Below are 27,058 nucleotides of genomic sequence, written 5' to 3'. Positions count from 1 at the left end.
ATCTCACCAAGTCTGTGTCTAGGGACTCTAGGCTGCCGGCGGCGTTGGCCTGTTCCCCTGCCCCTCCGTCCCAGGGCTCCAGGTCCTTCTCCTTGTGCTCGCCGTTCACACGGGTGCCGCTCACCGCCGTGTCTGTGAAGTTGTCTGCAATAACACACACACACGTACACACACATAGCTATTGGAGTTATTTTGCTAAGGATTTGTAAAAAAAAAAAGACAGAGGACAGAGTGACACACAAGGCTGAGGGTGGAGGGGAGCAGAAGGGGGGTGGTGTGGGGGATAGGGGGTGAGACGTACAGTACTCATGCAAACAGACGGAACATAAAACGTGACAAACATCACCAGGGATAGATGCAGCACACACAAACAAATCAAGGATGGCACATCAAGTGATTTTGGGTCATTAGTGTTTGAGTCACCACAAAAAGCAAAACAACAAAAAACCAAAAAAAAAAAAAAGAGAGAATTAAATCAAAACAGAACAGGTTTCGATCAGCAAAACGTTTAATGCTTGTTGCCTCAATTGTCAAGATTCCTGTAAGCTTGCAGTGATCTTAGCCAATTAATTTCCACTTCTATTCACCTCTCTCTCCTTTCCAATCCCGTAGCCATACACATAATTATAATGGAAGAGGACAAACAGAGAAATGTAAGAGTGTTGGGATGAAGGCAAAGCTGTGGAGAAGTTTTTTTTTTTGACGTGAGCCAGCTGAATCATGGGTAAGCAGATCAGGTGGGCTGAGAGAACTAGACCTTTGTTTTCGGAATGTTTTACTTGGTCCACTGTTAGGCAAAACGGGCAGTTGTTCTCATCCCATCACTGCACTCTCAACTATGCTACTTTAAACATAGCCATGTGTCCTGGACAAGTGGCAACCTTTTTTGTCATGTCTGGAGCTTGCTACAGAAGCAGACAGTCAGGCTTTGCAAGTGGTCACACTTCAAAGAATAAACATACTTACAGCCTGGTTTAAAGATGTTTTTTTGTGACATCACAGATGCTTTGTCCATTTATTATACAGTAGTATAAAAATCACTCTCTCGTTAACTGCCAATGTAATCTAATGAAACAGCTCTCCCCTCTGAGCAAACTTTGACAGCAACTTCTGTTGCCATTGACTTGTGTACTTGAGGCGCTCTGTTCAATACCACCCATTTAATTCAATAGAAATGTGTGTGTGTGTGTACTAAAATCACTGTTGAACAACTCAAGTCGAACATGACAGCTAGGACAGCCGTGACGGTGGTCATTTGAATCCATAAAAATCGCTAGAAACCCCCAAACCATACAATCCCCCTAACCAGCATTTTAGCCAAACCGCCAGTAAACACTGCAAGGAGGCTCGGCGGCTCAAAGAGCCGGGTGACCCGGGTTCGATTCTGACCCGAGGTCCTTTGCCGATCCTTTCCATCTCCCCCCCAACTCAAATCCTGTCTCTCTAAACTGTCCTGTCTGATAAATACAGGAGAGTAAATCCCCCAAAAATATCTTAAAAAAAGAGAACAAAACATAGCAAAACATTGTCAACCGTATCAACACTGAACTCATCAGAGCCTTTTGGTTAACAGGGGGGTGCAGTGGGGGCAGAGGAGTGTCATGGTGTCAAAAGGGAGAGGAGTGGAGCAGATGGGGAAGGAGAAGCAAAAACCATGCACTTCACATGACACCTCCACACCCTACTTCAAACAGGAACATCAAATCAGACCAGTCAAATAATTAGTAATCTACGGCCGTGGTTTTCAAAACTGGGGAACAGAGGCAAGGGGGTTCGTACCAAATTAGAGACAAAATTAGTTTCATAAAATAAAAAAATTTGATAAAGTTATGAAATATCCAAATGTTGTTTACATCAAGACGCATTGAAACTGTATTTGTAAATGGTTTCTTTCTACTGTATGCTCTGCTTCTCATAGTATGCTGCCTGTTCCACTTGGATAAATGTAGGAATGCGCTTATTACATTAAGATGTGAAGGGAAAAAATGGCATATTGGCACGGTGTTTACGGTATACACTTTCTATATAAGGGGTGCTGATATCTACTGGTATGGGGGACCATGTTAAGTTTGGAACCCCCTGATTTACGGAACAGGAAATAAATAAACAAATAAACATGCCAATATGTGCTTCATTAGTAATCTATGGGAGAGAATATTAACATGTACGGTAAACACAGTGCTTAAGGGACAGAGCAGCAAATGGCAGACATCGTGTTGTATTATGCAAATGTCATTCCACAATAATGACAATGGTAAATATACTAATAGCAATCTTGACAACGCATTTCTTTAATTTCTTAAAGGGACACTGTGTGATTTTTAGTTGTTTATTTCCAGAATTAATGCTGCCCATTCACTAATGTTACCTTTTTCACGAATACTTACCACCACCATCAAATTCTAAGTATTCACTATGACTGGAAAAATTGCACTTTTCATACATGAAAAGGGGGATCTTCTCCATGGTCCGCCATTTTGAATTTCCAAAAATAGCCATTTTTAACTGCAAAAATGACTGCACTTGGACCACACTAGAAAATATGTGTTTATTACTTAGTAAACTTTCATGTAAAGATCAAATTTGGCAATAGGCAGCCCAGTTTCAATGAGAAGCATAGTTGCAGTACCTTTTTTGACCACTTCCTGCACAGTGTCCCTTTAATAATTTGGGAAGCCTCCGCTCCAATCATTGCAATGCAGTTTAATTTAGCTCTCGTGCAGCTCTGAAAAAATGAGAGACTACTGCAAAAGTCATTAGTCGTCTTAGAGCAATTTTTGGTCTATTTTCTATCTTCTAAGTAGATGGCCCCCACCACCACCAAAAGCATTTAGAGGAAAGAATGAGCAACAAAACATAACTTCAGTTCTTGAATGATATAATAGAAACATGGTCTGATTCATAAGTACAGCTCTAATGATTTGACTTCAGCAATTGGCAGGAGACCAGTAATTTTCAAATCACATGGTTGGCATATACAGTATGTGTGCATATATGTACTAAACCCTCTTGCAGCGTTCCCCAAAGCTTTTTGATCATTTCTTGCCCTGCCTGCATTTTACTCCTTGCATCCACAGAAAACCAAGCAAGAATCATTTTGCAGAGCTCTGCTATTTTTTTTTTCCAGAGCCGCTTATTATGCGTATATGAGTATAGTGTGTGTGTGTGGGTGTGTGTGTGTGTGTGTGTGTGTGTGTGTGTGTGTGTGTGTGTGTGTGTGTGTGTGTGTTACTTTGTGTCAAATGCATCAGTGCCCACAGAAATTGCTGAAAGTTTCTGTCATGCATCTTGTTTGGATTTGATTAAACAGTTTCTTGCCAGAGTGGTGAAATGAGCACAATCGCTGCGTTTTTTTAACAATCCTCTTGCAATTAAAACACAATTACAGTCAGTCAAAGAGTATGCCCTCACTCTCCACACAGAGAGAGGTAAAGGCAAAGTCTTTTTAGGAGAAGCAGGGGTTGGGGGTGTGGGGTGGGAGAGCAGGCACCAATAAGCCTCCCGTCATGTATACAGATATATACATCTTGTAGTAAATTAATCAAATGCGTCAACAGATAATCAAAAACCAAATGCCAGCCAGGCGTTGCAGATGGATGAGAAGATGACAGCATTACCTGCTTCTGTAGGAACTACAGATTCAAGAGAGATGCAGAGAACGAGAGGGAGAGAAAGAGACAGAGAGAGGGAGAGAGAGACAGTGAAAGACAGTCAGCTGGAAAACGACAAGTCACCTGATCATACTCACCACCAACCTCACATAACACGTCTCCCCTCCCCCCTACCCTGTCCACAAACACCTGTGTGTATTAAATCATGGTCTAGTAGCTATACAGTATGTTAAAATGACTCAGCTATACGTGTGAGGAATGCGTGTTGGGTTGTGACTAGATAGCATGTGGCAGTCACCAGACGAGCCATCAGCAGACTATGCATCACCACATTAAAATAACTTTCGCCTTTCACTTGCCTGGTTCACAACAGCCCAAGAGACATATGTCTGTAGACCGCCTTTTGAATTTCTCGTAGGGGAGGCGTGGTTTATGATTGCCAACGGCCTTTAATGGCCATCATGAATCTATCATTTAAGGTATACGTAGTAGCCCATAGCCAATCATGTCAGTTGTATTCAAACAAACGGCAAGCTTCCACTAGTCGAGTAATACGCGTCATCTTTCCTCCCCTTCCCGCTCTTAGATTGGCTCCTTATCTCAGGCTAGCACTTTGGGAAGAGCATCCATGCAGTCTTTCAGATCGGAAAGGTTGCGCATAGCAGCATGGGATTTCCCAGTCCACCATGTCACAGCGATTTCTTATTACTGTTCCTTCCCTATACTGTACTGGCTTTTTAAAAACAACTGTTGTGTGGTGATATTACAAGATTTAGATGTATACAATTCTGTGATTCCCTTCACCAAGAATAGCGCCTGGGCTATTGTACACTATAGAAGAATTTCTGTATATTCCTACTATTTCACAGATGAGCCATGTTGCGAGTTTCCATTACAAATCTTTTCCAGACACCGACCAAAGTGACAGGGTTTACACTGATAATTATGGATGTTGGCAAAAACACATGGTAAGACAATGCCCCAGAAAGGGCCGTTTTTGCCCCAGAAAATGAGTACCAATGACGACTGTGGTTACAGAGACAATCAGATGAAAATACGTTAAAAAAAAGATAGATGGACACAGTCCTACCTTTCTTGGCAAAGTTGAGGTCGACGTCTTTGAACTGCACCACCACCACGTCAGAGGACTTGAAGATGATGCTCTCCACAATGTCCTCGCGCCGAGGGCCTGTGGCAGGCTCCGGGCTCCGTGGAGACCTGTGGGCCGCGTCTAGCACCAGATCGCACTGGAGACAGGAAGGACAGGCAAGTCAAGTCAAACCTGACTCTTCACATTATATTACACTAGCTGATGCTTTCCTCCAAAGCAGTTTACATACTTCTAGACTGCGTCCAGCTCCGTATCGCACTGTGGCCAAGACAGGCAAGTCACAACAAGGCCTTCTGTTTTGCTTGCTGAGGTGCACGACTTTCATGTTTTTACTACATTATTACTTTCATTTCTAATTCTAACTTGGGCATGTTTTGGTATTCATGTATGTTGCATGTACAGCATTTCCTTATGGTTATCCTCATTCCTCACACATATTGTTTTGATTTTGAAAAGATATGAATTAAGCAACAATTTGCTTAATAATGAAACACTATGGCTCCACTCCTGTTGTTTTAACGGAAATTAACTTTGCATGCCTGAACAAGACCAGTTTAAAGAAGGACAATACATGCATGTAATGTCAGAGGACTATTGCACATTAGTGCCATGCATGTGGAGCATAGAGCACCATCAGACAAACAACACATGGAGTCTGGGACCATACGCCATTAAGGCAGGTTGATGGCATTATAAATATGCCACTGAGGCAGGTTTTTGAAAAAAGGTTGGCAGGCAAAAACGGCAACTAAAATACCATTTGGATGACCATGACAACGCTGCCTGCCAATGATCTCAGTTCTCCTGCCAAAGATGTTTCATTACAGCAGTGGCTGGAACTTGAACCACTTACTCCCAATGCAAAAAAAGTACAAAATGGTTAAAAATAAAATCAATAAAATGTTGATCACAAGACACATGACCATATGGGTCGCAACGCCTTTTGCCCCTATCGTGGGCGAATCAAAATCTAGCGCTTGTCGGATAGTAGCCTGGGTCCGCCAATCCTAGTCGTGCAAACAAGAAGACCTAAAAGTCCAAAAAGAGACCTAAAAGTAAATTTGGTGAGGGCAATGATGTCACGTGGGCAATCACCATTAGACCATCACATTGGCAATCACCATTAGACCATCACATTGGCAATCACTATTAAACCATCACCAGTGCCTTAAGTAGCTTATCCGGTGGCAAAGTGCCAAAACATCTGTTCGTAACATTGCTTGGAAACACTGGTATTGGTTAAAGTCCCTGGATAAATGCAGGGTCAGGTGCCTTGCTCAAGGGCCCTTCAGCCAAAACATCTGTCCGTAACATTGCTTGGAAACATTGTTTGAAAAAAACAAATAAACAAACCAAAAAAAGAGGTACATGATAGCCTTTGGAAATGTGGACTTGGAGCAAGAACAGCAGAGGTAGTGCATGTGCACGGCTGTGTTAAAAACTAAAATCCGGCAGTACATGCGTGCTAAGGTGAGTTCAAAGGCACTGGAAGTGTGCAGAACCCAGCTGATGTTAATCAGTGCTGAGGGCTGGATAAAAAAACTCTTCTGCCCCACCACGTGCCAGATTAAATTCACACAAATCACTTCAGAGGACAGAAATAAAATACCAGCATAAATATGAGAGTGTTCGCCTGGAGTTATATTACCACAAACTAACTTGTACAAGCCAGTTTTTTTTTTTTTAATTCTTGTGATCATGCACCTTTGAGCGGCAAATCACAACGCTGATCAGGGTATGCAATATACACTGTGATGCAGGACCCTGAATTAAATTTTTTCACCACCAGCCAAAATGGCTAGTAGATGAAATCTTACTAGCCAAACACACACTTGAAGTGAAATTTGGTCTTTTCTACCGGTCAAAATAATTTCACCAGCATTTGGCCGGTTGGCTGGTGTTCATTTAGAGTCCTGCTGGGATGTGAGATAAAAAGTTTTGTAGCACCAAACGTTAGGCCCAATGCCAGAATTAACCTTTCCCAATAATCATCATCACGTCAACCTGATCACTCTACATACCATACCCAACCAGAGGTGTCAATACCGGGTTCAGAAAGTTTTAAAAAAGCCACAAATTTGATCCAATCAGCTCTGAATCAGCTGATCCCAATGACTCTTCAGACAGATGCACCAGCTCAGAGTCTTGGCAGTAAGAGTTAGGCTAACCCATTGACCTCAGTGTTCCATTTTCATACAAAAATGATGGCTCATGGAGCCTTTGACACCCAGATATGGCACAGCTCCAAAATAGCTCCAGGAAGTAGGCGCAGAACAAGGAAAGCGATAATGGTAAATGTAATTAATTTTGATTCATTTTTACTTCATCTTTGCTTCTTATGTATTGGCTCTGTGTTGGTCTCTAGCGAACAGAAAGCCGCTGCCTAGAGTTGGTTTCTAGTTAACAGAAAGCCGCTGCCTAGAATTTGAATGTACATGAATCATGTCACCAACTGACTTCCTGTATCCCGGTAGTCACGACTCTGAATTCCATGGCTCTGCACCAGCTACTCAGTCAAGTCAACCGTGTTGGATGGAAACTGTGGCAGGGTTTTTACATACGACCTCCCCTCTGACAACCTAAAGCTGGCACACAGGATGGCCACAACATGGCATGGCAGTACATTACGCAGGCTAATAGACCAACAAAGTGCAGTAACTACGGCAACATTGAAACTGAGAAAAATGCCTTCAAACTATTGGTATTGGGTTGGATATTGTAGTTACTGCAAATTTGACATAGCAATATCTCTAAAATAGGACACGTTTGCACCATAAGCCTTTACAACAAGATAAAGGAGGTGTTATGAAGACCACTTTTAGTCTAAATTCAATTTCGACTAAATATGTAGTTACTGCACTTTGCCTTTGTAGGGCATAGAGCTGCTCATACGTTTGTATGCATTCTTATCTTTACTTCATATTAATTGTTATCCAAACCCACTGAAGCACTGATGTAGTCCTGGCCGCAGCTACTACAGCTGTTGGCTGCACTGGGGTGAGTTTCTCAAAAGGGAAGTTGTTAGCCTGTTAGCAACTTCGGTAGTTGCCAATGGGAAAATGCATTGAAAGCAACAAAGTAGCTAATGTAGTAAGCAACTTTGGTTTCGAGAAATTCACCCGTTGTGCAACGTGGCTGCAATGTTAAGATCAGGGTGTCTGCAGCTTTTAACAAGTGAAATTTTAGACTTTTTTAGACCTTTTTAAGACCATCATGGGCAAAATTTTAGACCTTCGCGGAGTAATAAAAAATGAAATAAAGCCAGATTGTGGTCAATTGATACGCGCGCGCGCGCACACACACACACACACACAAAAGCACACGCACGCACACACACAGAAGCCGACAGGGGAGGGGACAGTTGACCCGGCCCCAGAGAAAGAGGCCCCTCAGAATTGGGACCCAATTGTATTGTATTTATTGAGAGGGGGGCCCTTTCAGATGATTTAGCCCCGGGCCCGGTAAAAGCTGTCAGTGGCCCTGCACACACTACACTACACACACACACACACACACATACACACACACACACACACACTAGTGCATATTATAAGCATAAAGAGATCTGATCATAAATGACCAGTGAGAAGGTGCAATGCTCGCTTTCACAATTTCAAGTTATCAAAGCCAGCATTTGTGAACAGCCTGTCTTTACATTGCACTGACTGAGGTTTTTAAATCAAAATGTGATTGCCATGTGTGCAAGCCTATATCAAGAGGACCTAACCAAGATAGAAGAACAGAACATGAGCTAACACCACTACTGCCATAAAATGCTGCCATAAAATGACGTTTATTTGTTTCATCTATTGGAGGTGTCCAAGAGAACGTCTTGTGGCAGTTAATACTAATAACAAAATAGTTCGAAATTTTGACCAACTCAGCCCATGCCACTCAATCCAAAGATTCATGCTTTATTCGTTTTAGGGGGGTTGTACCAGAGGTCTCACGCAAGCGAGAGTGTAACTTGCATGACAGCTCAAGAGCGCGACGCGAGAAAGATTCTGCCACGGCGCGAGAGTCGGTAATGCGCAGCTGGCTACGGTATTCAAAATCTAGGGCTCTTTTGATGTAGACGTAGTTTAGGCTTAACATATTTTCAAGCAGCATAACGTGAAGCTAAATGGTGATCAATTCATAAGCAGCAGGCAAAGAAAACGCAAAACGGGGTTATAACAATTAAATCATCCATCAACATAGCATATCTTATCCATTTTGTTAAATGAATTGCACAATATGTTTCATGTGCTTTGACTCCTGAGGTCTTTCAAACATTGACGGACTGACTTTGAGCTAATGAGAAGTGCATGTGACAGCACACACTTAACGTTTGTGCGTGGACATGACCGTAACAGCTCAAATGCCCACCAGTTTGCAAATTGCTACCACAGAACCAGCACAAAATACCAAGGCATCAAACAGAATAGGACTACAACAAAGGCACTTCCATGGGAATTCGACTGTTAAATCACTCATAATTTCAGATTAGCCACACACACACTGTCGCTACTCTCTTTCGCTCGCACAGACACAATCAAGCTTCGCCAACGTTGAGGCTAACAACTACGCTAGACTGCTAAGCCACAGCCAACACCTGACTATTCCATCACCACTGCAAGGACTAAAAATCACTTCTTACCTGCAACGATTCAAACTGGTGCTCACAGGTCTGTGCTGGTGCTGACATATTCCCTTGTCTTGCACTGTCACATTTGTCTTCTGTTTTTAATCGACATCCTTCCAAATAGAAATCCGTTCTTTTTCAATGAGGTGGTGACTGACTTCCCTCATTAGTTAACTTCTTCCAGGTGTTTAAGACAGTCAAGAAGCCTAGTTATCTAATGTATGGCCAACGCAACGCCAATATCGCTTTTACAACGTCTAGATATAAACAATGTCTAGATATAACACCACTAAAGTGGGCTTTCTAGTCAGACTGTGCGGTGAAAGGGGAGGAGGAGCTACAGTACATTTCCGTATAACATCTGTAGTTTTATTATTGTACGTTACAAACAGCAACATTTCATGTAGAACTACAGAGACCATAACTGCCACAATACCAGAAAAAGTGGCGTGGAAAAGGACGTAAAAACAAAGCAAAACAGAACAAATAAACATTAATCCTTTGTCGATATTTTGCATTGAAACGTAGGTCTTAAATTACTCAAACTCAATTTTAGACTCAAGTGCAAAAAATCCCTATATTTTAGACTTTTTTAGGCCTAAAATGGATAATGTGTAATTTTAGACTTTTTTAGACTTTTTTAGACTCCGCGGACACCCTGTAAGATATTGGCTACGGCTAGCTAGCGGCAGGTCTGAACTAGTAACCTGACATACAGGGCATTTTCATGATGGGCCAACAGTCCCCAGGGAGCAATACTGTTGTTCTTTCCCTGTCCCTTCTTCTGGGACCAGCCTACAGTTTAGAGGGGGTGGCCCATTGGTCAGTCTTCAATATAGACACTGGGCAGAGTCAAGCAGGATATAGCACGAGATCGGCTTGTGTGTGTGTGAGGGGCCTGTTTCAGACAAGACAAGAATGCTGGGGTGTTTTTTTGTCCTTGTCCAGAACCTGGGGTGTGTTTCTCGAAAGAATAGCTGCTAGTAAGTTACCAACTTAGGTAGTTGCCAATGGGAAATTGCTTTGCAAACAACAAAGTAGCTAACAAAGTTAACAACTATGGTTTTGAGAAATGCATCCCTGGCTATCAGTGTGCCAACACAACACCAGCGGCAGCCAGAGCTGAGGTGTGTGACCCATGCCACAGCAATGTGCTTCTGTTTGTTATGGAAGACAGGGGTGTTTTGGAGGCTGGGCCTCTGACTCACCTCTGGGCCGTATGTTTTGAAGATCCCCTCATAGTTGATGCCATTTCTGACTGTCAGCTCACACTTGGTTCCCTGCAAGTCACACAAAAAAAGCGGGGGAAAAACAAGTTGTTTGGGTCATTTCCAATTTTTAATACCAAATGGCAGCTATTCGATAATTAGCAGTTCACATTTGATAGCCTACAAGAAAGAGGGAAAAGCAATGTTTGTTCATTTTTTTTCTCTTATCTTTTCTCTTTCACTACTCTGTAGCACACTGAATGAAAGTTTTGTTTCATAAGGTGCTATTTATGACTCATTTTGATTGATTGGTTGATGCACCCTATGGCCATTTCATTGTTAACAGTCCACAATTGGTTCCCTACTAGACAGACGGAGAGGAAATATTTTGCTTGTTCACTTCAAGCTTTTCATGCAATATCAGCCAACTAGCTATTTCAAGGCTAGGGTAAAATGAACAGCATGAATAAAATAGAACTCAACTAGAAATGCACCCAGAGTGTGCAGACCTCTGCCAAGGAAGTTCAGTTTGTTTTTAGACACATAAGATACTTGTGAAATGATGTGGTGTCATTTATGCAGGTTTATACACACCATTATTGTGTTCAGAGAATTAAATAGTCAAGTTGTAACCAAATTAGATCTATCTTTTTTATTAATTACCATGTCAGCCTTGATACATCCCTCTCAGAATCACAACCGTTGTTTTATTAGCCTATAGGCCTAGTGCAATTTTAACAGCATAGTCCCATATAGACCTATGTGCGTAGCCTAACAGGTAAACATCATCCCGCTTTGAGAGAGCTTTAGATCACGCTGGAATGGAACTGTAGATTAGTGAAGGGATAGTCTAATGATTTTGACCAACATTGTCAACCAAAACAACAAAACTGTTAGATCAATTTTTGCCTACGAGAATAGGCATCCTCCGAGCCACTGAGATCTTGGCGTTCTCTGCATTTCCTTCCCTGCATTTAGCTCATTGAAAATTATTCAAAGTTGTTAATCTGTCCACGGGCATCATGCTGTGGGGCTGTCTGGTCTCTGTCCATCTTGTTAACAACTCGGGTGTACTTTAAATGGAGCGAAGGGGGTGCCATGAATTTAACCAGCATTGTGAACTGACGTCACAAATTCCATAGCCTATTTGGGCAACTGTCCATCTTGGAAACAACTTGGGTTAACTTTAAATGTAGCGAAGGGGGTGTAATGATCTTAACCAGCATTGTGAACTACGCAGTCACAAAATTTCACATTTTGGCAACGGCGGCCTAATTAATTTGACAGCATTTGTCAAGCCGATGTGCGATCTGACTGTCCATCTCGTAACAGCATTGTGAACTTACACTTCACACGTATTTTTTGGCAGCGGTAATTAATTTGACAGGATTGTTTGTTAACTTCAACGACGAGGGTGTAGTCCCGGTTGCCTGCTGATGTGCAACTTTTTAGGTGAAAATGAATGCACTTGGGTATTGGAGCTGGCGGCAAAGGATAGAGTCCCATGGCGAAGGGAGTCCCTCCCTGCTCCTTATTGCCGAGAATGGCGCAGGCACACCCATGTGGAATATTCGCCGGTGCTCTGGCATCATGCTATCGGGCGGTCTGGTCCCTGTCCATCTCGCAAACAACTTTAAGTGTAGGGAAGGGGATGTAATGAAATTGACCAGCATTGTGAACCTACGCAATCTCATAAATTCCTTTTTTGCCAACGGGCTACCCCAATTAATTCGACAGCATTGCGAACCTAAACGTTCTGCGGGGTCATTGTCCATCTCGCTGCGCAACAGCATTGTGAACTTTTACCAACAGCAAATAATTCGACAGCATTATCAACCTAAGCAGGCAATCTAAGGCAAACAAGACTATCCCTGTTCCTTAATTTGCTGAGAGCGGCACAGACAAACCGTATGGAATATTCGCTGGGGCTCAGTCAAAGAGGTAGAACATAACACCCGCCCCCAGTGGTGTAGTCTACTTTTTCATGGTGGGTATACTGTATATTTGAGCATTTTTTGAAGTGGGTATACTGTATTTATTTGTGCTATTCAAAACAATGGATCAATCAATTTTAAGTGGTCATACCGAAATCCCTGAAATTTAGAAGTGTGTATACTCCGTATACCTGCGTTCTACGTAGACTACACCACTGCCGCCCCCCCTTTTCACGGCAATCTGTGTTCTACCATCTACCTCTATGCCCAGTGCTCACCCGGACACCTTGTGGCAGGCTGTGAAATAGCAGCGTACATACACCGCATTCCACATTATTATGCAAATGACATTTTTCGCTGTTTCCCCAAATAATCAATACAAATGACAGTCGTCATAATTTTCAAGTCATCAGCCATTAGAGTACAATTTAAAAGTTTTGGAATGAACCTTCCAATGATAACGGTATTTTTTTAAATAATAAAAAACTTTAAATGCTCTGTTCCACATTATTACGCAAAATAGTTTTGTAGTGTTGTAATCCAAATTTCTTTCTTTTTTTTCCCATTTACCTCAAAACAGTTGGAATTTGGTACCTTCTAAATTACATTTCAATGTTCAATACTTGGTGATAAGCTCTTTGTCTTAGTAACTGGAATGCTGCAATTAACATTGAAGTCAATGGTAGGGCATTGCATGGGAGTTATGGAAGCCCAGATATCCTTGATGCTTTGCTCTCAGCTGTTTTTGTTTGTTTGGTCTGGTGACCCACACTTCACTCTTCAATATACCCGTAGATTTCCATGCCACGTTTAGGTGCTTTTGAGGTGATGACATTCTAACGCACCAGACATAAAACCCCATTGAAAATGAATGGGATGCTATGTCTGGTGAGTTAGAATGTCATCACCTCCAAAGCACCTACACGTGGCATGGAAATCTATGGGTATATTGAAGAGTGAAGTGTGGGTCACCAGACCAAACAAACAAAAACAGCTGAGAGCAAAGCATCAAGGATATCTAGGCTTCCATAACTCCCATGCAATGCCCTGCCATTGACTTCAATGTTAAACGCAGCATTCCAGTTACAGCTTATGACCAAGTTTTGAACATCGAAATGTAATTTAGAAGGTACCAAATGCCAACTGTTTTGATGTAAATGGGAAAAAAAGAAAGAAATTTGTATTACAACACTACAAAACTGTTTTGCGTAATTATTTGGAACAGAGCATTTTGGGCATTTTAAGTTTTTTGTTATTTAAAAAAATACCGTTATCATTGGAAGGTTCATTCAAAAACTTTTGAATTGTACTTTAATGGCTGATTACTTGAAAATTATGACGACTGTCATTTCTATTGATTATTTAGGAAAACGGCAAAAAATGTCATTTGCGTAATAATGTGAAATGCGGTGTACATATATATAAGGTGCAGATAACGAACACACACACAAACCCAGGCGATCACATAACCTCCTTGGCGGAGGTAAAAAGTATAACCAAGCAGTATAAGCATGTAAATGTGACAAGTCTGAAAGTCACAGAAGAAAATGGGTTTCTGGGATGTGTGGTGGCTGGCACGTGTTAAGCCATCACTTTTTTTTGGTAATTCACGTTATATTTCTTTAATATAATAAAGAAAGGGACACTAACCTCCGCACCTCATCCCCCACCAAACCCTGACCAACGCATCCTCAGTTACACACACATTACACCGCCCCCATTGCCAGAAAGTTGCCACAAGAAAACCAATTGAAAACCAAAAAGTTGAAAGAATCTGCCTGTCACTTCTCAGAAATAATGGCCAAGTGAGGGCCACTACCAGTGAAATGCAGAATTGTGAGGTAAGTAAGTGAAGTCAGAGGTTCAGTCAACATGTGATAAGGTGGCCAGCGCGGCTGGGGATCCAAGGCCCATATTAATTACATTTATGTATGGGTCAATGACATTTTTTTAAAGCAGCAGATGTCAGATGGTAAAACCACAGCTTATGGCAATAAAATAACTTGTAATTGGTTAGTAATGTACAAGCAATGGATATGCTTCCGAGATAATCCAGTAACACAGACAAAAAAAAAAATCACCCTGATGTCTACTACTACAAAAACGCCCTTCACCATTTTACACCACACACTTGATCACCACCACACACTGAAACATCAAAACATACTTACCACTACCGACGTCAGGATATGAACCATTCTCATGTTTGCATAAACACCATTGAAAGGAGTCTGCAGACGAAAAAAAAAAAAAAAAAAAACAAGAGGCAAAATTAGAGGGACTTTCACCAACTCTACCTTTTCTTTCTAAAGTATAGAAAATGGATTCAACTATGGGGGTGGGACATATAAAGATAGCTAGGCAACAACTCAGGGTGCATGCATCTTATGACTTTTTAAGCCAGGATGACACTTGTTTTAAAATAGCATTACAAACCACAGTTGACACAGTCCATCTCTTATTTTCTTAAGCACTGCTGAAGCATAAAGACAAAACACTATTTAAAAGAAATTGCGCAAAAACCTTCTGCTTAAATCGAAACCTGTCTTCCATGACAAAATTGCTTCAAGCAAAAACTAAAAAGTTAAAAAGAACCATGATGCATCATTAACTTCCTTAAAGTGCTTAAAGTGTGATGCAATGATTTGTCATTCATAGTGAGAGCGCACACTCCTAAATGAACCCACCAAAGGTCATTTTAAGGTGAATTTAAACGCTTGTTTTACAAGTCCAGTAAAACACTCAAGTTTAACGGGTTAGTCATGGTTTATCATTGTTAAATACGATGAATCATTTTACTGAAGTCTGCCTGCAGTGTTTTGGACCCCCTGCAGGTGACATCAAACACACATCATCACATTCATCTAGCATAGGCAAGGGGACCAGATGGCCATCTCTGATTGCTCTTGATTTGTGTTGAAAGACACGTTCGTTAACAGCCAGAATTTTGGAGCACTTTCTTCAACCTTTGGCTGACAGAGGCAAAAAAGGTAACTTTGATTCACTGACCATCCAACCAAAACACAAAATAATGTTTCCTCTCCCTCTTGCCTTACTCTCGAATTATTTTCACATTTAGGTCAACTGTGGAGTGAAGATGGTGCACAATGGACTCCCGGTAGTCAGGACTCTGAGGCCCGATTCGAAACAGGGAAGGCAGCTGTCCTTCCAGTGAGCTAACTGGACATCGATTCATGAAGTGTGGATCGAAACGAAAAATTGCTTTATTTCCTCTCTCGGCAGTTGACTGCATTTGTGGGCGTAACGAGGATATTTCGAGGATACATCAGATGCTGACTTCGCTGCCTTGGTACCCAACATGCTGTGCGCCACCTCCCTCTCAACCAGAAACCTGAAAAACAAACATGGCTACTACCCAAACTACTACCTTATCATACTCTTTATTCTGACACTTATGTATGTAGATATTGAAAATCGAATGCATAAATCAACATTGTAGTATCTAAATATGCGGTCGCTAGATCTATTTATAGCCTATTTTACGATTCCGCCGTCTGACGATCATTCACCGTTCAAATAGCATGCGTAAGCTAAGCGCTAACGTGATGAACGTAACTCCCGCCATAGAATCGCAAGAATCGCCGTAACATCAAATGCGCAAGGCGGCGCACTCGTTAGTGCCGTTCGTAACGGCTGCCTCATCAGCTAACTTGACCTATCTGATCAGTGACATGTTTATGTAGGAGGAGAGTCATCGAGTCACTACCTCCCGTTTCGAATTGGGCCTGAATTCCATGGCTCTGCACCAGCTACTCAGTGAAGTGACCCGTGTTGGATGGAAATTGTGTCAGGGTTTTTACTTCTGGAATGGACCTGGAATGGACATCTTACATGATGACCCCCCCCTCTGACAACCTGAAGGCCTATTCAGAGATAACGTGCATTCTTAGCGACTTCTGTCTCTAGACTTTTGTCTCTTTGTCTCTGCATTAATTAAAGGCACAGGGTTGAAATAACACGACATGTTGATATATGAACTGAAACGCTCCCAAATAATTATGTCTGAAAAGTACATTGGTGGAAAAACCTATAAGCTATATGAATAATGTGCAATATAAATAAATAAATTGAAATGACTATACCAAATTTGGCAGTCTGGAAGTTAATGAGTTAATGCAGGTCCAGGAAATATGAAAGAAAACAAACCAGTCCAGGTTTCTGGCAAAAGGGTGATGATATGTGAGAGCTCAGGCATCTTATCAAATTACCTTTCCCTTTCATACGGGCTGGGGAAACGTGTGAATTAACAGGAGTTGAATTTGTCCTTTCCAAGCCCCATATTGCACAATTTCTACCCGCTTAACATATTTGAGGGAAAGGAAAACTGGGAAAAAGCACATTTCCCCCCAAATTACTCCTCTTAACGGAAGTTGCATTAAAACCCAGACTTTGCCAACAGTAATACTGTGAACAGGAGAGAAATTACTACAGTTTGAAACTATTTTGAAAATCTCTTATATATAGTCAGGTAAAATCAAATAAAGTCAACATTATTCACTTCATTTTCAGTTTCTGTAGTTTGTCATCCTGCCCATGTTTCCAGTGGACTCATTTCATTTTCCCCTGGGCCCAGGGAACTCTTGTATTGGTGGTGGCCCTATTTTAACCTTGGTAGGCCATATGGAGGGCCCCCATCACTGTTTTGTCCTGGGTCCCCATCAGTGTTTTGTCCCATGTGTAATTGTTTCCGCCACTGCCTCATTTCTTAGAACGTCCATACTTCAATCTACAGAAGCCTGCTTGGATACAATGCCACAGGCCGCTGCGCTAGCCCCCAGTGCGCGCAGGTGTCATACGCAGGTAAGCTAAGTCTCTTCCCTGTTCAGATCGCCTGAGGCCATTTGTCCTGATAGAAGGGGGTTTAATGAATCAGGTCAGCTCGCTGCTTGTGTGCTACCATGAAATAGGCCACTTAAAGGTAGAGCACTTTTTTTTTAGTAGTTTACTTGCAGAATTTATGCTGCCCATTCACAAATGTTACCTTTTTCAAGAGAAACATTGAGACACCACCATTAATTTGTAAGTATGCCTTGTGATGGGAACCTTACCCATTTCACATATAAAAGGTGGATTTTAACTGTGTCTTTCTAATGTCCAGGCATAGATCTCTTTAGTATCAAAACTCCCCATAATTTGGTCCGACTAGTAAATATTAGTTTATTACTTTCTTAGTAAATGTTCACGAAAAGATCAAATCTAGGAATGGGCAGCATAGTTGCATAAATGCCTACTCTAGATAAAACCCTACATACTCCATGTTTAAGAGGAACTCCTGCACAGGCATTTAGTCCAATATTCCATTTCCAACCTGGATACCCATGGACAATGCCAAACACAGCTCATGACACGTGACTTAATTGTTGGGGAGGAGGTGGTCTTAAGATCGAAGAGTTGCAGGTTCAAATCCCACCCTTACCTCTCCCTACACCTCCATCCATGGCTGAAGTGCCCTTGAGCAAGGCATCTAAGCCCACGTTGCTCCACGGACTATGATAACTCCAAGTCACTTGGATAAAAGTGTCAGCTAGGTGTAATACACCAGCGGCGAAGAGATTAAGCAACAGATAATTAAGGAACAGAGAATTGCAGTGTGTAGCAAGAACGATACAAGTGATGGAAGCGACAGAATGCAGAATGCATTCTAACGTTCCCACTGGCTGTGGTGGCTGTCGCCGAACTGCATCATAGCTCATTTGCACAATATTCGCTCAAGTCCAACAACAAACTGTCGCCCAAGTCGCTCAAATCGCCCCTAGTCGCCCGAATCGCTTGTGTCTTTTCTCTTGCCAGCGACTGAATACAAAGTCAATTACTTTACCATATTACTTCCGTCGCTGGTATCCCTCATGTTGCCCTTGGTGTATTTCTGCAGTAATGTAATGTAATGTAGTGTAGTGTAGGATGGGGTGGGGTCAGCGGTCACTGGCAATTGCCCACTGCTTAGACCTGCTATCAAAAGTTTAGTGCCTACTGAGACAATCGATTACAGTACACACAAAAAAGTAGATTTCACTTCCTTGGAATACTCTGAAGAGAAATGCATTGCGTAGTAATAACAAAATTAATTGTGTAACAACCAACTTATTTAGATGCATGCGGTTGTACAAAATATATGTTTCCAACGGAACTGAAGAATATGGCACGGAGGACCATGCCGCACACTAAAGGCTAGTCATCATGTCAATGGACTGACGCTTTCAAAAGGTAGACTTGGGAAAATCAGGACTTACTGCAGTTGGTACTCCCTTGGAGCCATTTCGGCCTCTGGAATAAAGAAGAAAAACAATATGTTAAGATCAGCATACGTAGCTTTAACCCTTTATAGGGCAGACAAATCTGTGAAAAATCTGTGACAGGCTCCAGGCCACTGCTGATTGGTCAAATGTCAAGATGTCACCATCAGTCTGAAAGTCTGATTTCTCCTGATTAATTTGATATAACCCACTTACTTTCACATACACCCTTGTAGAGAGGCATGGCAGGCAGGGGCATTTGTTATAGGTGTGCAAGTAATCGGGAGTGATCAAATATAGTCAATTGCCCATATCACAGGCCTAACAACAACAACAAAAACCTGGCAGCATCTGCAAAGCACAGAGTATATGCATGGATCAACAAGGAATATACCCAAGCATTATGTTTATTGAATGAACGCATCATAATTTCTACATAATGTCAAATTAACTGTCAAGCCACCATCTTTGCATTTGCAGTTTTGCTTCTTATCCTCATTTCGTTATTTCTTAAAACAAAACAAAATGGCATGACCTCCTCGGTTTAAAAACCCGTCAACTTTCAATTCAGCAATGAATAAGTCCCCTGACTAACCAAAACTCAGTCACGGGTACGGAAGCAATGCTGCAATCTGGTAATCAAGCAGTGCTCGTTCCCACACAGCCACCAACTCAGATTAGCGTAGCTGGAATGCCTAGAACGCCCGAGATATGCGAATTTGGCAGAGTCGACGTCAAAAAACGTGAGCAGTCCATACGGGCTAAAGTGGTCAAGGATGGCTGAACGCACAGAGGGGTAGCGCTCTGGGCAGACAGGCACACCCACAGTTCTTTACGCACAACAATCCCCAAAACGCGAAAGTCCCTACGCAGCTTTTTTCTGACCGATGTAGTGTAATGTCCATGCCGTTGGATGGACTGTGTAGGCATTCTCTGGTACAACAATCAAACTAGCTTTCTCCCACAGAGACGAGCCGTACCAGCTTCTATCCTTCAGGCGTTGCAGGACATTGAAACACGCCTATCAGTTTTACAATGCTCAATTATTCACTAGATTTTCGTCTTTTACACTCATTACACGTCGCGAGGCAGCGCAATGCACTGGCATTACCCAACTTAGCACTAGAGCTACGCCATTCCGTGTCGTAGATTATTCCCAGGTTATTCAATTCACCACTCGCATTGCGTGACCTACTGAACCCCTCTGACAATCATCAAAATCGACACAACCCGGGCACGTTACCTACACAAATGTCATCATCCAAGGACACGAAATTAAGCAGCCCGACAACGTCAAGGTTGTTGCCCTCGCTTGACTTTCCCCTGCAGAACCCGCACGCACATGCGCGCGTCAGGCGCGGGCTAGCTCGCGACATAGGCTGATAACCCCCTCCTCCAAATTCGAAGGACCCCTCCGAAGAAAGAGATCGGTGACTGACCGTCGCTTAGTTATTAATTTAAGGTACAAACGCACGGTCAATAGCAGCTAAGACCACACGAAGACGGAAATATTTCTGCGGTGATTTGAGGTCAGCTGCTTGCCTGACAGTTCCTTGCAGGCTACTGCTCTGTAGGGCCGACCACTAGCTTGCTTGTATGCTAACATCACACCCAACCAGCTGAGCAGCTATAACACCTAGTTGAAACACTCGCCGTAAATCAGAATAAAAAGAAAGGTGCAGGCCCCAACATGGGCCAAAGTCCAACCACACGTTTTTAAAAGCACCACCAGAACCAGTGGCACTGACATTGTTTACAAAGCAAGATAGTCGAGTTGTCCTGCTAAAGATGCTCCAGCTAGCGGCATAGCCAAGCATCTTGGTTCAGCCAACAACCTTTGATAAACCTAAATGCATGCCAACTGGCAGCGAATAACAGAATATTTAGGCCCAGCACTGGGTAAGCGTGTTTGGACAGAATGTAGTTGCCATGTCAGGTTAAAAATGTTCTCGAATTGCATGCATCACTTGGCATTTCACTACTCGCTTGCGTCGGACGAGTAGGTAACTTTCGACGGCTAGCACCCTCCGCGCAAGTTGGCATCGACTAACGTCCAGCATGTCAAATGTGAGCTAACGCTGATTAGCTTTTACGAAGCTAGCCGCACGCATGGGCTTAATTCGAAATAGGGGGAAAGCGGTATGGATGACCAAAATGTGACCGTGCATTGTTAATAAGGTTAGGTGCATGGCTTGAATGGACCAAATGATCACAGTCTCTTCTGATAAATGCATCAGTAAGCCAGCTCCGACACTGACGTTTGATGCATATTAGCTGAAACGTGAGCTGGCTAAGATTAAAAGAACTTTTCAAATTCTAATCGCAAATTTCCATGCAACTGTGATGCTAGTCGGCACGTTGGATTTGACAACCGCAAACAAACCCAATGTTGGCACTGTCAACATGAGGTGATACACAGTGGGGACAATAATCATACATTTCTCGAGGAACCCACCTGCCAAGACTTTGTCGTCCGCCTGCTCCTCCACCCCCTCCGGCTCCAGAGGCCGCAGCAGCACTGCTACCGCTACCGCCGGGTTTACGATTACCACCGGCCTGCTTCATTGACATGATGATCCCATAAACGACAACGTGGAATACTTATTGTAGTGTTTACATAGAACTCCAAAGCAGACAAATGTGGGGAATAAATGAAATCCTGGTGTAACAAAATGATGACCAGCCAGCTATTTTGATAGCTAGCCTTGCTGAGAAACGTAACTAGCTGACTAGCTGCTGTCCTAGCTTGCTAATGTTAGCGTCACTTTATTTTTTTGCTTTAACTCCAAATGATTCCTGTATCCAGTACAAAAACAGAAACGCTACATTTAAAACGTCTACTACCCAAATGCGAACTTAAAATGTTAAAATAAAAGGATCAGGTAATTCCGTGAAGGTATTTTCCCTGCTAACACGGTAGCTATTCCTTGCTGACAGTGAAAGGACCTTAATAGTCTGAAAGGAGAGTAAAAATAGCGGAGGGATATAGCTATAGACAATGCCACTGTGTGTACACTGTGCATTGCATTCTTCCATGCTTTGACAACCCCACACATGGGCTTGATTTCATAGTCGTGACAATGCCTGCTAAAATCTTGTGGATAAATGTCACATACTTCGCTTGGATTTGCATACTATGTGCACAGGACTGTAGAGAATAACGCACTATTTACAGGAAGTAGAGGATGACTTTACAATTGAGAGGAGGTAATGAGGCATCCACGTGAGCCGGTGCATGTAGAGCAGTAGAGTAACATTCATGAGGCTACCCAGTACTAGTAGAGCTCTAGTTGCATCCTCTGATGTCTGTATAATGTTAATGACACTTCTCTCTCACACTGCATATTTAATCTATTATAGCCTACTGTAGAGATTGGCTGCCATCACTCACTAAACAATCTTTTCCCCATTTTTAAAATTCATCATTAAATATCATGATATAATTCGGCTAACCATAGTGCAGTGAGGTAGGCCTCACTGACAGTCAGGTTGCCCCATGTAACTAGAGGAATTTTAATGGAAGCTGGAGGGTGCTTCAAACAGCAAGGCCAAAATGTGTTAATGGACTGTCCCTTTCGTGAGCCCTCTATCCTATCCCTATGGGATATACTATACTTTTATAAATATGTACTTTTAGTGACATTTGAGTAAGACTATGCTGTAGATGTCAAGGCAGAAAACTGTAATAATAATAATAATAATAATAATTAAAAAACTGCTTCATTCAGCAAACTGTAGCAGCAACACAGATATTGGTGTAAAATGCATGGTTCTTTTATAGTTTGAAATAGAAAGAGTAACTGGAGCAGTTTAACCCCAGTGTACACATGCATGCACGTGAGAGAGAGACACTGACTTCTGAACAGCGGGATATGCTTTAATAAAAAAAAAACATTTCAGCATGTCCATGACATTTCAAAAGATGATAAGAGAACAAATAAAATACTGTCTGGGGTACAGACCTCCCACGTTGAAATAACGATAAGTGCACCGTTACAGAACCACACAAGAGGAGATTAGTACACAAAAGCACAACAGAATGAATGATGATGAAAATCAAATGACAAAAAAGAGAGATGAGGAAAAACAAGATGCATTTCTTCAAACAGATATTCAAAACTGGGAATTAAAAACAGAAAAGAGAACATTACATGAGCAAATAAAACACGGACAATCTGTCTTATGAGCCAAATGTATGCTTCAGTTTCGCATCCCGTCTCCAGCTTGAAAGGCTAAGGTGGCAAAACCAACAATGACAACAAAAATGGCTTGTCTCAAAAAACAGCAAGGCAAGATTTGTCATGTAACTAGAGCGCTTTACTGCTGAATTAGAAGCCATGTTAATGCCTCATTTCATCTCAGAAAACATTTATTTGATGTATAGTTTACTGAGGTGCTCCCACCACTACGGAGGCCAGTGTCACTTAACGGTTGTTGTTGATGTTTATTTTTCTTCATTCAGAAAGCTACAGTATAACTGGACAAACATGATTATGCTGCAACATGGAAGACTGTTGAGAATATGTACAATACCTCACTGTGTGTGTGTGTGTGTGTGTGTGTGTGTGTGTGTGTGTGTGTGTGTGTGTGTGTGTGTGTGTGTGTGTGTGTGTGTGTGTGTGTGTGTGTGTGTGTGTGTGTTAGCCAGATACTGACAATCCAAAAGAAAGCTCTTTGAGATAAAATAAAATAAAAATGATCTCATGTTCAGGTCTATTCCCTAGAACTGAGGTTCAAGATGCAGCATTACATTACATTACAGTATCATCCAGTCTCTGCCCCTGTTCCAATTCTAACTCCTCATCATTAAAAGGAACAATCCACCAATTTTGGAGATAAGCTCACTTTACACCTCCTCAAGTTAAATAATTGAGTTTTTCCCATTCATTTTATCAAGCTGTTCTCTGATTCTGGTGATATTACTCATTTGATATTACTTATACTTTATGTTATTGAACTGGTTCAATGATACATGCTAAGAGGTAATATAACTAGAGATGCACCGGATCCAAGATCCGGTTCCGGATCCGGCAGGATAATAGGGTTTTTCACAGGATCCGGATCCGGTTCCAGGACCCAGGATCCGGTAGCCGAGGCTTTTCAGTCAAAATAGTTTGAGCCAACATGATAAAAAGGGCCCACGTGTGTGAGTAGGCTATGTGTTTCAACCCTTTCGTAGGATCCGGTATCGGGTTCCGGATCCGGCAGGATCTTAAGCAGTGGATCTGGTATCCGCCAGGATCCTAAAAATCAGGATCCGGTGCATCTCTAAATATAACCAGACTCAGAGAACACCTTGAAAAAACACAAGAAAGGTTTCCAAAAGGGGGGACTGCTCCTTTGGCAAAACAAGGGGAAAAAACATTTCATCAATATGTTTCATAATCTGACCTGAGTCATAGTCTACCAATAGTGAGGACTGTTAGAGGATTATAGTCTGGTTAGGGGAATAAAAAAAAGTTCAAGGAAACGTGGAAAGCTTGCGGCATGTTATGCTGAACATATTTAAGAATTAAGTCATAAATGAAAAAAAGTTACAACTGGTTGAGTCAAAAGCCCTTTCCCTTCAACAATTTCAGTTGTCATCCTGAAAACATCAGAGATCCATGATTTGTGAATTGTTTTAGTAAACTGCAGTCTGTCTTAAAACCACTGCCAGTGAGAGACAAATGAGCAGAGATCCCAAACACAAGGCCTAACTTTTTGCAGCTTCAGAGTCAAAACAATAAGTAGCAGGTGGGGATGGCGAGATCCACAAATTTCTTCTTTCCATGATGGTTAGGGTCCTGAGCTAAGGTCAACTGTGATTGGAGGGGTGGAGTTTGACATCCCGGGTCCAAACCAGTTTGTCAGGCTCTGATTGGGTGGGAGACGATGCGTAACACCAGGAGGAGAAGGGGAGATATGGCTGTCAGTGGCTAAGGTGCTACATGGAGACAGCCACCACCAATACTGCTCTACAAAGACGAAGTGCAGTAACTACACAAACTGAGGAAAATGCCCTCAAAAGTATTGGTATTAGGTTGGATATTGTAGTTGCAGCAAATTTTCAGTCTAAACTCAATTTTGACTAAATATATAGTTAATGCGCTTTGGCTTTGTAGGGCAGAATAGCCTCCTCCGGTGCAGGCATTTGTATTCACTTATTGTGGAAGCAGCTCCGACTTGGACTTGGTAAGGGCAAGCTCTCAACAAGGGCACATGTACGAAACACATAAGTACGCACACACCTTTTAGGTATTACTCAGACATTTTCGATACACATAAATATAGGCAAAAGAAGGAAGGCTCAAGGGTTCTCTTCCTGAAGTCGTTGCTTTAGAAAGCAAGAAAGAAGAAAGAAAGAAAACGGATATAATGTACTTGAAACCATAAGATCCTCACATTGGCTTGAACCTCTTGACAGCTCAAGTAGACATGAAAAAAAATCTCTCGACAGACACACACACACACAATCTCGCACATACACACACACGCAATCACACACACACACACACACACACACACACACACACACACACACACACACACACACACACACACACACACACACACACACACACACACGCAATCACACACACACACACACACACACACACACACACACACACATACACACGGCTCTCTGACCATAACTGAGGCGCAATACTACTGGGTTACATACAAAGACTTGGGAGTGTGCACGTCTGACTGCAAACAGTTTGTAGTGTTTTGTTGTCCTGATCTCGATATCTCTCGCTCTCTCCACTCCCATGCTCCCAACATAACCTCCGTGCAGCCAAGAGGAGGTAGCGAGTTTGTTCGCTTGTTTGTTTGCGTTGCATTTGAAATTCGCTGTAAGACTAGACATGTACAGCATTCGGAACTACTACCAAACGTTTGGAATCCTCGTCGGGGAAGACATACACAGCTTACTTCAGGCTCATAGCAATTCACAAGTACTTGATAATCTGTCTGGAGGCAAGACAGTGACGACGGAACCTTTCGACATAATGCAGCTCATGCTGAGTAGCTTCTTCTTCTTCTTCTCCTTCAAAAGGCTTATATGATTTTTTCTTTTCATTTACAGTTCACATTTTTTTCACTGGATAGATACATTTGCAGGACAAACCTTCTTTAAGCTAAAGGTCTTGCCCTCTCTTCACTGGCTCTGATTTGTTCTGTTTCAGCAACTCATACTGATCTGTGTGATGCAACGGCAGGCGTTATGGTACAAAATAACAGCATTGGTTTCCTTTGTTCATTATAATTATTTTTTTTATCTTAAATAAATAGATTTATGAGAATTGTTAAAAAGAGAAGGCTGAATAAAGCTAAAATAAAATATGTGGCATCTTGGACAAGCAGGTTTTAAAAAATCTCCCTTGCTTCTCCAGTGCAGGATGTGATTAGGTTTTGTTGTCTTTTTTCTTCTTTCTCTCTCGCTTCACCCTCAAAAAGAAAATAAAAATAGATGTTTTTGGGTTCTTTTCTTCCTCATCATTTGTTTAAAAAAACCTTTTTCGTACCAACAAACCTTGAAGATATCTACAGTTTTACAGTAGTTTTTCGAGCCATGTCCATTGAAAAAAAGACGTTTCAGCACATTTACATTGAAAAAAAAAACTCTTTACAGTTATTTGCTTAAGAACAAATATAATAAAACAGTACAAAAACAAATAGAAATTCAGCACTTGCTATTGAGACTCTTGTAAGTTTGTTTTTTCCTCGATGGCTTGTTTGACGATCTCCGCTAGCTTCAGGCGGTCTACTGGGTCACAGAACGCCCTCCCTGCAAAACAACACAGCATTACATTAGGGACACAGTGGCTCAGTGGGCACCATACCATAAACCCGGGGACCCCGGTTGGAGTCCAGCCCGAGGTCATTTCCCAAACCTTCCCCAAATCTCTCTCTCACTATACCCATCTCCAACATGGGTATAAAAGGCTCAAAAATACCCGTCAGTGAGCACTGCTTTCAATCACATCGTAGATGAACTTAGATTGTGTGGATGATTAGAATTGGAAGAGCCTTGACCAGACTGACTTAAACATTCAATTTTGGTGCAGCTTCACATTAAGAAAGAGCAGGTTGAGACCAGCCCACATCAAGAGGCAATCTCAAGTCAAGTCAGCTTTTATTGTCACTTTCTTCATATGCACAAGACATACAAGGGAAATTAAATTGTGTTTTCTCTCTATACCATGCCAGGACAAGACATATACAAGACTGACATTTAATCTACAATCTCAATCACATACAGGGCTCTAAATTACCACCACCCAACCAGCCAAACGTGGTGAAATCTCAGTTTGGTTCATTAGTGAGTGTGTG

At 42.0% G+C, this 27,058-nt stretch overlaps 2 protein-coding genes across 11 annotated transcripts in view; both read right to left on the bottom strand.

The window, feature by feature from the left end:
- Positions 1–21,693, bottom strand: part of atxn2 (ataxin 2) — a 51,228-nt gene extending 29,535 nt beyond the window's left edge. For 6 of the 10 annotated variants that reach the window (XM_063186292.1, XM_063186293.1, XM_063186294.1 and 3 more), the window contains exons 1-7: positions 21,198–21,693; positions 18,740–18,773; positions 14,660–14,719; positions 10,555–10,626; positions 4,702–4,858; positions 3,618–3,632; positions 8–144 (exon numbers count right to left, since the gene is read on the bottom strand). In XM_063186292.1, coding sequence (XP_063042362.1) covers positions 8–144; positions 3,618–3,632; positions 4,702–4,858; positions 10,555–10,626; positions 14,660–14,719; positions 18,740–18,773; positions 21,198–21,313 — 591 coding nt within the window. In that variant the 5' untranslated portion in view covers positions 21,314–21,693. The other 4 variants (XM_063186299.1, XM_063186291.1, XM_063186297.1 and 1 more) reach the window with 3 other exon arrangements.
- Positions 21,694–22,578: 885 nt separating this feature from the next.
- mapkapk5 (MAPK activated protein kinase 5) overlaps positions 22,579–27,058 on the bottom strand; it is a 36,864-nt gene continuing 32,384 nt past the window's right edge. Inside the window, exon 14 of the mRNA XM_063186288.1 lies at positions 22,579–26,513. Within this exon, the coding sequence (XP_063042358.1) occupies positions 26,419–26,513 (95 nt within the window). The 3' untranslated portion in view covers positions 22,579–26,418. The remainder of the gene's footprint in view (positions 26,514–27,058) is intronic.

Source organism: Engraulis encrasicolus, chromosome 21, assembly GCF_034702125.1.
Source record: "Engraulis encrasicolus isolate BLACKSEA-1 chromosome 21, IST_EnEncr_1.0, whole genome shotgun sequence".
In the NCBI taxonomy this organism is placed as follows: domain Eukaryota; kingdom Metazoa; phylum Chordata; class Actinopteri; order Clupeiformes; family Engraulidae; genus Engraulis; species Engraulis encrasicolus.
The sequence above is the reverse complement of the archived record's forward strand: the minus strand, read 5'-3'. Positions and strand labels throughout refer to the sequence as shown.